The 14527-nt window shown below is 39.5% G+C and overlaps 1 protein-coding gene across 7 annotated transcripts in view; it reads left to right on the top strand.

The window, feature by feature from the left end:
* The window catches only part of RPS6KA3 (ribosomal protein S6 kinase A3), a 112463-nt gene extending 99198 nt beyond the window's left edge, over positions 1-13265 (top strand). For all 7 annotated transcript variants that reach the window (XM_063721398.1, XM_024240403.3, XM_002831445.6 and 4 more), the window contains 6 exons: positions 247-405; positions 2926-3087; positions 4964-5040; positions 6211-6328; positions 11740-11880; positions 12470-13265. In XM_063721398.1, the coding sequence (XP_063577468.1) occupies positions 247-405; positions 2926-3087; positions 4964-5040; positions 6211-6328; positions 11740-11880; positions 12470-12592 (780 nt within the window). In that variant the 3' untranslated portion in view covers positions 12593-13265. The remainder of the gene's footprint in view (positions 1-246; positions 406-2925; positions 3088-4963; positions 5041-6210; positions 6329-11739; positions 11881-12469) is intronic.
* Positions 13266-14527: the final 1262 nt, after the last annotated feature.

Here is a 14527-nt window from a genome sequence, read left to right as displayed (position 1 = left end):
CCCAGCTACTTGGGAGGCTGAAGTGGGAGGATCGCTGGAGCCCAGGAAGTGGATATTGCAGTGAGCCAAGATTGTGCCAGTGCACTCCTGGGTGACAGAGCGAGTGTCTGTCTCAAAATAAATAAATAAATAAAATTTTTCTTGAATATGAAGTGAGTTTAATTTTTCTTTTATATTTTAAACTTTGTTTTGGGCACATATAAAAAGTTTCAAATAATATTTACATTTTGATGTTGAAATTTATAGGTATATGATGATGGAAAATATGTATATGTAGTAACAGAACTTATGAAAGGAGGTGAATTGCTGGATAAAATTCTTAGACAAAAATTTTTCTCTGAACGAGAGGCCAGTGCTGTCCTGTTCACTATAACCAAAACCGTTGAATATCTTCACGCACAAGGGGTAAGTCTTTTTAACACTCTATATATACATACACACACTTTTTTCCTTTATGTTTGAGCTAGAATTAGATAGAAGTTACTTTATGCATGAAATGGAAAATAACTGCTATTAGCTGAATTATCCTACTGATCTTCCTCTATATAAACTTTTATTATTGAGATTGAAGTGTACCTTTGATATCCTACCTTGTTTATGTTAAACTCTCGTGCTTCCAAGAAAACGTAAGTGATCTCTTCTGACCTGGAAAACGTAGCATTGTTTCTGCTAGGTCACTCAGTACTCATGGAAACCAGGCCCACTTCAGGTTAGAAGCAGAACCAAGGAATCCTGCTTTGTATTCATATATAAAAGGAAATCCTTAAAACAATGAAGCCAAGGAGTCACATGCTTCTGGCTGGTGGATATGCTCTTCATTCTTCTTGTATGCAGATTTTTAGTAAACAGCAAAAGAAAATTGTATTTCTAGGCCGGGCACAGTGGCTTATGCCTGTAATCCCAGCACTCTGGGAGGCTGAGGCAGGCAGATCACTTGAGGTCAGGAGTTTGAGAAAATCGTATTTTTAAAACAAGGCGGCCGGGTGCAGTGGCTCACGCCTGTAATCCTAGCACTTTGGGAGGCCAAGGTGGGTGGATCACCTGAGGTCAGGAGTTTGAGACCAGCCTGGCCAACATGGCGAAACCCTGTCTCTGTTAAAAGTACAAAAATTAGCCGGGCGTCATGGCGCATGCCTGTAATCCCAGCTACTCAGAAGGCTGAGGCAGGAGAATTGCTTGAACCCGGGAGGCGGAGGTTGCAGTGAGTTGAAATTGCACCACTGCACTCCAGCCTGGGCAACAGAGTGAGACTCCATCTCAGAAAAAAAAAAAAGAAGAGAAGTCTGGGAGGAAAGGAGAAAATGAGGGGAGGGAGGGAGGAAAGGAGAACAGCAGAGGAGTGAAGAGGAATGGAAAGCAAGGGGAAAATAAACAATTTTTTAAAAATTTTTTAGTTGACAAATTATATATATTCATGGTATACAACGTGATGTTTTGATACATGCAAATATAAAAGATTACTTCTTGAGTTCAGTTTCAATACACTCTTCTTGTTTTGTCTTTGCCCCTGAAAGCCAAGTAGAATGTGTTAATTCTAGAGCTTCCTGACTTCTAACTTATCAAGATTTGCCTAGTATTGTAACTTGAAATTAATAGAACTCAGTAGTCACTGAGGAACTTATGACCTTGCAGTCATCAAAGTCTTCTGTGTTCTTTTCCCAATGCCTCATCAGTAATTCATTATTAAAATAGTCTGGAGAAGTGATGTCCTGGATGTGAGGAACTAAATCTAATTTGATTGATTGGAACACAGACTCAGAATTTGGTGACAGAAGGCACACTTAAGTCTAAAAAGGAATGTCAGAGAAGCTTATGATAAAAAAGTACAGTAGTCCCCCACTAATCTGCAAGTTTGCTTTCTGTGGTTTCAGTTATCCACAGTCAACGATTGTCAGAAATATTACAGTATTTTGAGAGACCACATTCACATAACTTTTATTACAGTATATTGTTACAAGTGTTCTAATTTATTATTAGTCATTGTTAATCTTTTACTGTGCCTGATTTTTAAATTAAACTATATCATAGGTATATATATCTAGGAAAAAATATAGAGAGACTTTGGTATTATCCTCAATTTCAGGAATCCACTGGGGGTCTTGAAACATATACCCCACGGATAAGGGGGGACTACTGTACTCAGGTAGATCATTAAAAGAGGAAAATAATACAGAACTCTAAAGAAGAGGTTTCTTCTTGCATGTGTAACACCTTGTATATCAAATAGGCAACACCAAAAATAAAGTCCAGATTTGTTTTGATTTTTTTCCTTTTTACTCCTCAATGCCCTGTCTATTCCATTTAGTCTATCAGAATATATTTGTTGTGTATGTACCTTGTACATGCTGTTCCTTCTAGTTAGAGTGACTCTCCCTTACTGTTCTTATGGCTCATTCATTCTGTTCTTCAGCTATTGGATCAGATGTTACCTCATCTAGAGACCCTCCCTGACTGCCCTATTTAAAGTGACCTCCCTAGTTATGCCCCATCTCTCAACCTATTCTCTGCTTCCCCCAGAACTGTGTAAGCTCCTAGCATGGAAAGGCCAGGATCTCATGGGTCTTGTTCACCACGGTATCTACAGCAGCTTATATAATACCCTGGTACATGATAGACACTCAATATTAAATGAGTGATCAACCTGGAGGTAGATATATTATTGCTGTTTGCAATTTTCCTTAAGCCAATTACTCAATTGGACAAAGAGGAGGGAGGTAAGTACTATTCTGTCTTCCTCCTCCTCCTTGCCCCAGGTCTATGTTAGAGAGTTATGCTTTACATTATCAGTATTTTATAATGTTAGGCTAATTTAAAGGTCAGCACTCATCATCTTGTTAAGTGCATTGCTTGACAGTTTGTGAATAAAGAACTTTCAGTAATGGAAATACATTGTTAACATAACTCTTTAATTTGTATTTCAATTAGGTGGTTCATAGAGACTTGAAACCTAGCAACATTCTTTATGTGGATGAATCTGGTAATCCGGAATCTATTCGAATTTGTGATTTTGGCTTTGCAAAACAGCTGAGAGCGGAAAATGGTCTTCTCATGACTCCTTGTTACACTGCAAATTTTGTTGCACCAGAGGTAATTGTGAGAGAGTTTGCTTGCAGTATTAGTATGTTTTAAAACTCATTCACTATGTTTAATACAGAATTATTAATAATAATTTAATTGAAGACTTACTGAAGAAATAATTAAGATAAAATGCCAGCCTTTCATTTCCCTGTTTAATGTTTCAATGACATCTGATTGCCTACAGAAGAATCTAAATTTCTTAAGATATTATAAAAGCCCTTGAGGCAGGGCATGGTGGCTCATGCCTGTAATCCCAGCACTTTGGGAGGCCAAGGCAGGAGGACTGTTTGACGCCAGGAGTTTGAGACCAGCCTGGGCAACATAGTGAGACCCCATCTCTACAAAAAATATTAAAATTAGCTGGGCATGGTGGCGGGCCTGTAGTCTCAGCTACTCAGGAGGCTGAGGTAGGAGGATCACTTGACCCCAAGAGTTTGAGGTTGCAGTGACCCAAAATCACACCACTGCACTCCAGCCTGGGTCACAAAGCAAGAACCCCTCTCAAAAAAAAAAAAAACCTTCAGTCTCTCTGGTATTCCCTACCTGCTCCGGTATTCCCTACCTGAAGTTCTAGACACAATGAACTTCTGGCCTATCACTAAGCCTGCTCTGCTCTCTTACTTATAGGTCCAATATAAGCAGGCCACCCTCTAGCCTTCCTTCTCTCCCCATGTCAGGAGTAAATTGCTTCCTCATCTTCATACCTATAACATTTAAGACATAATTTGGGGGTTTTGGTTGTTTGTTTAGGGACAGGGTCTCCCTCTGTTGCCTAGGCCAGAATACAGTGGTGCAATCATAGCTCACTGCAGCCTTGAACTCCTCACCCCAAGCAATCCTCCTGCCTCAGCCTTCCAGGTAGCTAGGACTACAGGAGAACACCACCGTGCCTGGCTGATTTTTTATTTTTATTTTTTAAAGATGAGATCTTGGCCAGATGCCATGGTTCACGCCTGTAATCCCAGCACTTTGGGAGGCCAAGGCGGGCAGATTGCTTGAACTCAGGGGTTTGAGATTAGCCTGGGCAACATGGCAAAACCCCGTCTCTACTAAAAATACAAAAATAAGCCAAGCGTGATGGCACATGCCTGTAATCCCAGCTGCTCAGGAGCCTGAGGCAGGAGAATTGCTTGAACCCGGGAGGCAGAGGCTGCAGTGAGCCAAGATCGCGCCACTGCACTCCAGCCTGGGCGACAGAGTGAGACCCTGTCTCAATAATAATAATAATAATAATAATAATAATAATAAAGAGGTCTTGCTGTGTTGCCCAGGTTGGTCTCAAACTCCTGGCTTCAAGTGATCCTCCCACCTTGGCCTCCCAAAGTGCTGGACTGCAGGTGTGAGCCACCATACCCTACCCAGACTTGATTTTATTATAATATTTATCAGGTTGAGTTGTTAACTATTTATATGTTTATTTCCCATCAGATTTTTTTTTTTTTTTTTGAGGAAATCAGGGGTTTTTTGTATTTCTCATAGTTCATACCTGATAAAAGTTGGTGATTTTTGTGCTAGGTTATGTGTGTTCTTTGTGTGCGTGTGTGTGTGTGTGTTCTTAAAAGCATTGTTTTTTGTAAATATTTCTGTAGCCCTAAACAAAATATAAATTCATTAAAATAAGAAAGTTATCTTCAGTGTGTTTTATATTCCTGTGTACCTACAACATTCAATAAATATTAATTTGAATACCAAAATTAAATTTATATATGAATTATTAGTAGTAGAATGTTCTAGAATCGGATTAACATATTGCCTTATTTGGTAACCATGTTCTGTTGAAATTTTCCTTATAGGTGTTGATTTGGAATATATAATTCAACTCATAGCCTTACAAATATAAATACAAAATGGTGGTATAGTAATACTAATTTTGCACTTTTTCTAGGTTTTAAAACGACAAGGCTATGATGCTGCTTGTGATATATGGAGTCTTGGTGTCCTACTCTATACAATGCTTACCGGGTGAGTGTATACCATATGTTCTAAGCATCTAAGCATTTGTTCATCAATGTTTTGCTTAAGTTATCTAGGTTTTTGTTTTGTTTGGGGTTTTTTGTTTGTTTGTTTGTTTGCTTTTCCTTTAGAGACAGGGTCTCACTCTGTTGCCCAGGCTGGAGTACAGTGACACAGCCATAGTTCACTGTAGCCCCAAACTCCTGGGCTCAAGCAATCCTCTCACCTCAGCCTCCCGAATAGGAGTAGCTAGGACTACAGGAGTGCACCACCACACCTGCCTAATTTCTTTATTTTTTTGTAGAAGCAGGGTCTTGCTGTGCTGCCCAGGCTGGTTTCAAACTCCTGGGCTCAAGTGATCCTCCTGTCTTGGCCTCCTAAAGTGCTGGGATTACAGGCATGAGCCACTGTACCTGGCCTATATAGGTTTTTTTCTTTTTAATTCAGATGTTGTCATATCTTTCCATGTTTTCTCATGTTATCTAATATATACAATTCTGTAACAATTCCACATTTATGGCTATATCATTACTGATTTTTTATAATGTGCTATTTATTAATGTCTCGAGGTCCTAAATTGATTTTTTCCATACTTTTTTGGACTCTTGTCATGTCAGAAACATAGACTGTTTTTTGTTTTTTTTTTTTTGAGACGGAGTCTTGCTCTATCATCCAGGCTGGAGTGCAGTAGCACGATCTCGGCTCACTGCAACCTCCGCCTCCCAGGTTCAAGCAATTCTCCTGCCTCAGCCTCCCGAGTAGCTGGGACTACAGGCACGCACTATCACGCCTGGCTAATTTTTGTATTTTTAGTTGAGACAATGTTTCATCATGTTGGCCAGGCTGGTCTCAAACTCCTGACCTTGTGATCCGCCCACCTCGGCCTCCCAAAGTGCTGGCATTACAGGCATGAGCCACCGTGCCTGGCCTACACTATTTCTTAATGTTTTATTCTATAATGTGTCAGGTCTTAAAATATTTATATTATTATATATTAAATATAATTAATATTTTATAACCTATACTTTACCTGGTGCCTTATGGAGCTTCATTTTGTTGATTTTTTTCACTTTGGTAGATTTTAATAAAATATTACATTAACTGAATTAGAGTACTTTTGAGATTACCAACCAAATAATAAATTGTATTCATTAATATTTTAATTTTATTATAAATTAGTTACACTCCATTTGCAAATGGTCCTGATGATACACCAGAGGAAATATTGGCACGAATAGGTAGCGGAAAATTCTCACTCAGTGGTGGTTACTGGAATTCTGTTTCAGACACAGCAAAGGTAAGTATCACTTCCTATTATAAGATTTTGAGAAAATAACTTTTTATGATCCATAGTGAGAAGAAATACTACCAGTTAGAAACCTTTGTTTATAAATTAGTATGTTAAAGTGATGTTAACAAATAATTTTGAACTCGAAAATGGACCCATTATTTTGTTTCTTTCCCAGCTGACATTGGTTCGGCCTTATTATTTATACTTTTAAAACTGTTTCTCACTGAAGAACATGATAAATAATAACCGTGGTAGTCTTCATGATTTGTCCGTCTATTGTGTGCCTCACACGTCACTTTACCTAAATTATGTCATGTAATCCTCATAACACCCTGTGAAATAGGTGGCAGTATCCCCATTTCACAGAAGGAAACCAGAGCCCAGAATGTTAGTTTGAACTTGTCCATGTTACATACCGGCTAAACATGGGTGCTTCAAACTAAATATGATTCCACAGCCCTCATTCCCTAGAATAATTATACCATGTTCTATTTTTAATTCAGATTATGAAGAAAGAGGTTTCGGTTTTTTCACAATAAACAGATGTATAGTTTCATAGCATCTGCATGAAATCATTTGAAGAGCCCGTCTCTCTGGAAGATCTGCCATCCCCTGAATAGCACTGACTTGCTTTCCAACTCTGTTCTATTTTCACTTTTTTCATAGAGAATTCTTTTTAAAAAATGAAGTTTTTTACTTCAAAATAAGAAAAACAGAGTAGATAAAGAGGATACATATTGGTAAAAGTGCATATTCTTTTTTCTTGGGGTGAAAGCTTGAGTTGAGGTGATCGTATAAGTAAATAGAACACATCAAAAGTGTATATAGATTCTATTGGCATAGGGCCTGAAGCCTCAGTTGACCAATTTAATGTCTGTATAGATAATATTTGGTTTTATAACTGCATTTAAAATGAAATGTTGGCCGGGCGCAGTGGCTCACACCTGTAATCCTGACGCTTTGGGAGGCCAAGGTGGGCGGATCACTTGAGGTCAGGAGTTCAGAACCAGCCTGGCCAACATGGTGAAACCCCATCTCTACTGAAAATACAAAAAAATTAGCCAGCTGTGGTAGCAGGTGCCTGTAATCCCAGCTACTCGGGAGGCTGAGGCAGGAAAATTGCTTGAACTAGGGAGGCGGAGGTTGCAGTGACCCAAGAGTGCACCCCTGCACTCCAGCCTGGGTGACAGAGCAAGACTGTGTCTCAAAAAAATAAACAAAAATAAATAAATAAAATGAAATGTTAGCCTTTACCTTTTTCTAACAATGTCTTAAACCAGATAATTCATTTCTCTGGGTACTTGTTTCCTTTGTAGTTCCCTTATTGAGTGCCTACAATGTGCTTAATAAATGAAGGCCTTGGAGATAAAAGATGTGACAAAGATAGAATTACCAATCCCAGGTTGCTCACAGTCTAGTTGGGAGACAGCCAAAAATATACGGTACAGTGTCACATGTGCTGTAACAGTGGTACAGTTTCTGTGCTAAAGAAGTTCACAGACGATGCTTAGTCAGAAGGATTTTAAGGAAAGCTTTCCAGAAGCAGTGAAGGAGTTTGCCAGGCAGATTTCAGGAGCAGAAAGATGTAGTCCTAAGCTGAGGGATCAGCACATGCAGATAGGTGGTGATGATAGCATGAGAATGCAGAATGCCTCCAGGCTGGTCATTCCATGTGACTAGTGCAGGGTTGCATGAGAGAGGATAGCTGATGAACCCAGATTGTGAAAGGCTTTGTGGCTCGTGCTGAGGATTGTGGGCTTAACTCTGGGTATTGTGGAGCTGTTAAAACACATATTAAGGAGTGCAGTGATCAGATTTTCCTTTTTAAAGTGCATTCTGTGGAGCAGTAATTCTTAGCTATGGAGTCCACCACAAACTTTGTCATGGTAGGTTGTAAGGTATATTAAGTATATGTTACCAATAATAAAATATCAGGGCTTACACATTAATTGATTTTTTAATAAGTTGAAGCAAGTTGAGGTTATCACTGTGATTTGCTTCATTCACTTACATCCTGGTATGCTTTTTTGGTGAGAGAGGAAGGGCAGGTGAGAATGGAGACACAGAGCATAAAAAATTACATCCAACTCACAGCCTATCTTATAGATTCCATGTTATTACTAGTAAGTGTTGCTAATATGTACAGTTAAGACTTGTGATTACAAGCATGATATAATTCCATGATTAGCCACAAGATAGAAGGGAGGGCTCTATCAATCTGGGTGTATCCCCTCAAGAGCAAGTTGCATATGTGAATGTTGTCAGTCATGTGGGTCATATGTGGCTTTGAGAGCAAGAAGACTAGAGCTGGCATTTACTGAGCATTTATGTGCCAAGGACTATGCTAACACTTTTACCTATGTTGTTTCATTCAGTCCTCACTGACCTAATATTAGGGACAGTACTTGTAAGGTTTTGCAATATTTCAGGTCATGAATGATGAGGACCTATATTAGAGCAGTTGTGATGGAATTTGAGCCAAATGGAAGAGAAATTCAGGAGGCAAAATAGACTTGATGGTTTATTATACATAAGAAATGAGAGAAAAGCAGTTATAATGTATGTAGTCCCCATTTCTACCTTGGGCAGATGGATGAGGGGTGGTATCCTTCACTGATTTGTAGAATACAAAAGAAGTAGTTTTGAGAGGAGTGGTGGTTGCAGATTTGGACATTATGAATTAAGAGATGTATGTCCATCAGGCAACTGTCTATATGGTTATAGGTCTTAAAAGAGAAGTCTGGGGTGACACTTAAAAGTTAAGAGTTGTCATCATCCATAGTAGCTAAGGCCATGAATATGAATGAGATTATCTGAGCAGAGTGGTAAGAGAGCCAAGGAAGGAATTCTGGAGAGCGCCACTTAAAGAGAAAGCTTAGGAGGAGTAGCCATTAAAGGGGCTGTAGTAAGAGAAGTAGTTTGAAGGGAGTTCGCCAAAAGTTCATTAACGTATAGATTTGATTAAAATTATAATTGAGTTTTGTTGTATCCCTGGACAGTTTTGCAGCCTTTTATGCAATTTTAAGCACTTTTGCCTACTTTCAGAATTGCAAAAGGGAGGTTCCTAATTTTTTTTATTTTTATTTCCAGCTCTGTTCAATTGCATATCCCTGTTCTTAGCTGTTAATAACTAAAAGTAAGAAACCATAAATGTCTCATAGCAGAGGAGTGCCTGGGACAACGTCACGCCAGTTCCCAAGATCTAGTTAACCACCAGATTCTGTCAGTTCTTTATCCTAAATACCTCCATTTCTCTCTCTCTCTCTCTTTTTTTTTTTTTTTTTTTTTTTTTGACAGAGTCTTACTGTGTTGCCCAGGCTAGAGTTGCAGTGGTGCAATCACAGGTCGCTGCAACCTCCAACTTCTGGACTCTAGCTATCCTCCCACCTCAGCCTCCTGAACAGCCGGGACTACAGGCATGCACCACCACTCCCCGCTAACTTTTAAATTTTTTGTAGAGATGGAGTCCCACTACGTTGCCCAGGCTGGTCTCGAACTCCTGGGCTCAAGTGATCCTCCCACTTTGGCCTCCCAAAGTGCTGGGATTACAGGCATGAGCCACCACGCCCAGCCCAATTTTCTCCATTACATACACCTCCCTGAAGCTATCATCTTTCACCAGTCCATTTTCCTCCACACTCAGTGAATGTGATCTTTCTACTTAACCACATCACTCCCTAACTTTAAACACTTTATTACCATCAAATAAGTCCACATTTGCAAATATGGCTTACAGGGACTTTCCTGGTCTGGTCCCTTCTCATCTCTCCCACTTTATCCACTGCCACATTCTCCTTCACAGTAAATTTATGCTGTAGCCGCATTGTACTGCTGCCAATTCCTTAACTGTGACGTCTTCTCTCCCACCTGAGAGCGTTCCTCCAAACTCACTCTCCATTCTCTCTACTCTACCTGAGGCAGTGTTTCCCCCTTCCTTTCTCTAATCTAGCTCCTGCTTATCCTACAGGTCTTATCTTCCTCTTAAAAACTCCCTTTTAAGCCACCTCGCACAGTACAGTCAGGTATCTCTATGTCCCTCTAGCTGCGCCTGGTGTTTGTTCATCCTGTCAAAGAACTTACTTGCTTTGTGATTATTGATTCTTTATCTCTCCTTCACTGAACTGAAAACTTCATGAAGTCAGAGTTCATTTTTTTTTTTTTTTGAGACAGGGTCTTGCTCTGTTGCCCAGACTGGAGTACAGTGGTTCAATCACGGCTCACTGCAGCCTTGACCTCCTGGGCTCAAATGATCCTCCGCCTCAGCCTCCCAAATAGCTGGGACCTCAGGCATATGCCACCACACTCAGCTTTAAAAAAAAAAAAAAAAATTGTAGAGACAGGACCTCACTATGTTGCCTAGACTTCATTTCTGTGTTGTTCACTGTTAACTACCCAGTGCCTAGCAGAATGCCTGGCTTTTAATGGATACTTAACAAATGTATTTTGAATGAAAAATTTTAAAAATGGTGGCTTTTATAAATGACAGTGGTGTTATTTTGAAGAGTGTAAAACCATGTAGTGATTATATGCATCTACATTGCATGCATAGGAATGGCATTTAGATAGATATGCAGTGCTAACAGTGACTGTCTCTGGAAGAGTGGGATTATGGAACTGTTCCTCATGTGCTTTCACTTTCCAGTATTTTCTGATTATTCTGTAATGCCCATGAGTTGCTTTTGAAGTAGGAAAAAAAATACTATAAACTTTTCAGGGGGCATTTAGAGCCCTCCAATTAAATTCCTGTGATTGGACATTCATGTTGTTTTTCAGTATTACCAGCAACACAAAAAAAAATCTTAAGTAACTGAACATTACTTAAAAATAAACTGGCGGAGCACAGTGGTTCACATCTGTAATCCTAGCACCTTGAGAGGCTGAAGCGGGAGTAACACTTGGATCCAGGAGTTGGAGACCAGCCTGGGCAACATGATGAAACCCCATCTCTACTAAAAACATAAAAGTTAGCCAGGCATGGTGGCGCACACCTGTAGTCCCAGCTCCTTGGGAGGCTGAGGTGGGAGGATCACTTGAGCCCAGGAGACAGAGGTTGCAGTGAGCCAAGATCATGCCACTGCACTCCAGCCTGGGTGACAGAATGAGACCCTGTTTCAATAAATAAATAAACCTACAAAAATGTAGGGAACCCAGAAAATCTGAAGGAAAAAAGAGCCAGAGTACTTAAAGATATATAAAATGTGCTAAATTGACCCCTCGTGATGCACCAAATTACTGTTATTTAGCAGGGAAAAAACGGAGACTGATTTTTTTTCCCCCAAATTACCATGTTGACCAAAGGGCTGCTACCAGAAAAAGCAGTATCATAGAAGCTAAGGAAGAATGTTCATTAGTATCAAGAGCCATAGAAAAAGAAGCAAAACAAAAGGTTTAAGCTTGTTTTATTATTCCCATTACAGGACCTGGTGTCAAAGATGCTTCATGTAGACCCTCATCAGAGACTGACTGCTGCTCTTGTGCTCAGACATCCTTGGATCGTCCACTGGGACCAACTGCCGCAATACCAACTAAATAGACAGGATGCACCACATCTAGTAAAGGTGAGCAGCCCCATACAGTCACTGTTTTCCACATGTCCTCCAGGGGAGACTTCAAGAAGCCCTGTCCATGCCCCCAGCACCTTTCTCTTTCATCCTGCATCCAATTCTGTTGTGGGATTCTCTTAACGGTGGGTGACTTAGAAAAGCTCAAGGCATATCAATATATTAGTAATAAAACTAGTTTAAGAGCGACTTTTGAATTCCTCTCAGTCTACATAAGTAGGTATTCACTATCAATAAGGACAGATTAAGCTTATGGATTTCCCAACTTAAAGAGCATGCCTTCCTGTCTCTTTAGTGCCTTTATGCATTAAAGGAATGCAAAGGGAAAAAATGTTGAATAGTCCTGAGAAAAGTGAGGACTGCCTGTTATGAGCCTATCTGTGTTGTCTCTCATACAAAATTTTAACCTCCGTGTTGGCCTCTACAGTTTTGGTTAAGTCAGTGGATTTGACCGGTGTGGTTATTTTCATTATGAACCAAATAAAATCTATATACATTTGTATATGAAAAAACTGTTCATTTTGTATTTGTGTATGTGTGACTATCCATTGTCATTTCTGTTATTACCTTTATTTCCTTTGTTCAGGGTGCCATGGCAGCTACATATTCTGCTTTGAACCGTAATCAGTCACCAGTTTTGGAACCAGTAGGCCGCTCTACTCTTGCTCAGCGGAGAGGTATTAAAAAAATCACCTCAACAGCCCTGTGAAGTGACCTCAGTGAGATATTTGGTACCATGGTGTAAGCTGATAGCACAAGTTCTGGCGACAGGTAGCACATATCTGAGAGACACCTGCAAGCACACACTGTCCCAGCTGGTACCCATAATGCTGCTGTTCCTGCTGCTGCTCCTGCTTTCGTCTCTTCTCGCTTTAAATGATTGTTAGCAAGTTAGATTTTCCTGGAGCTTCGGAAGAAATGAAAATGGAAACATGATGAAGATATAGTCACTGAATCAATGAGAAAAATAATGAACATATGAATACCACCTAAAAATACACTGAATAAAGTACACCATATAGCATTATTTTTATAGGAAATATTTCATGTCCCTTAAATATTCTTTGTTAGTTATAGGGATGGACAGTTTATGTTAAGCACTTAGCTTAAACAATCCGTTTATATTAGCACTGTATCCCTTGTGCCATCCAACATTTTGTATGTTTTTGTAAACAGTTCATATACAGTACATTTCTGTACTGCTTTCTTTAATGTATACATGCCTTGTTTAACTTGGAATCTATTATTATTAATCAATTGACTATTAAATCTGGTTAAATAGTTCACCTGGATTAACAGTATTGTTGGACAGCCCTAAAAATGGCCAGATTGTGGAACAGCTCTTGAATGTAATACTTCCAAAATGTACATATCTTTCCCCATGTCTGTTTCACTGGTTCGTTCATTTGTTTGTTTCTTAAAGTCAGGTGCTCTGTCAGACTAACCTAGAGAGCTGTTATGGTAGAGAAAGTTATCATATGTGTGTGGCATGAAATCAAGAATACACCTATGAAGTTAGTCCATATACTTTGCAACTCCTTAGAGTTCTTTTTTCCTTAATTAAGGAAGTAGTCCTTGCACTTCTAATCTTACATAGCATCCATACTTAGAATTTGGCATATCATCTGGGATTTTGCCAATATACGTCAAAGCCCTTTAAGAGTCATGGTAAGGAGATTGGTGAAGGAAAATTTAGCAACAGGTAATTGAAGTCCTATTGGATATTTCATGTTTAAATAGATATTCTATATTAAACACTAATTTAAATGTAATAAAGGCCAAAGGCCTCTGTATGAAATTGGATTTAAACTTTCTTATTTTAGGGAATAAAACATTATTGATCAAACAGTATCTGTTCTAACCTAAAATTATAGGTAGGGCAGGCTAAGTGAACAGCATTGAATATTTTCTGAATCCCTCATGATAATTTATAGCCACATACTGCTTCCTTTGACTTCAGGAATGATCAGTTTTCATAATGGCCACTGGGCCTGCTTAGATTGCAGTATTCATTATCTGCATCTAATTTGGTAGTTTCCACAATCGTATTTGATGAAAGAAACTTCAGTCCCCATTATTACCTGTGTCTTTGCCAAGCTGCCTAGCATACATCAGTATGTAATGTAAAAGACATATGAGCAAGAAAAAAGTGATTTAACTTACCTCATCAAGAATGTACCCATACGGGCTGGGCGCAGTGGCTCACGCCTGTAATCCCAGCATTTTGGGAGGCCGAGGCAGGTGGATCACCTGAGGTCAGGAGTTTGAGACCAGCCTGGCCAACATGGTGAAACCTTGTCTCTACTAAAAAATACAAAAATTAGCTGGGCATGGTGGCACGCACCTGTAATCCTAGCTACTCAGGAGGCTGAGGCAGGAGAATCGCTTGAACCTAGGAGGTGGTGGTTGCAGTGAGCCAAGATCACGCCATTGCACTCCAGCCTGGGCGACAGAGTGAGACTCTGTCTCAAGAAGGAAAAAAAAAAAAAAGAATGTACTCATACAGATTTTTGCTAGTCATCATGTAATAAGCCATTTATATCAGAAACCTTTTTTCCTGCCACAGAAGCTTGAAATTTTCCCCTAAGAGTACAAAGCCAAGAGAGTGTGGTTTGTCTAAATGTCCTGAAATCCACTTGCCATT

This window comes from Pongo abelii, chromosome X (assembly GCF_028885655.2).
Source record: "Pongo abelii isolate AG06213 chromosome X, NHGRI_mPonAbe1-v2.0_pri, whole genome shotgun sequence".
Classification (NCBI taxonomy): Eukaryota; Metazoa; Chordata; class Mammalia; order Primates; family Hominidae; genus Pongo; species Pongo abelii.
Note: the sequence above shows the minus strand (reverse complement) of the source record. Positions and strands in the feature narration are given on the sequence as shown.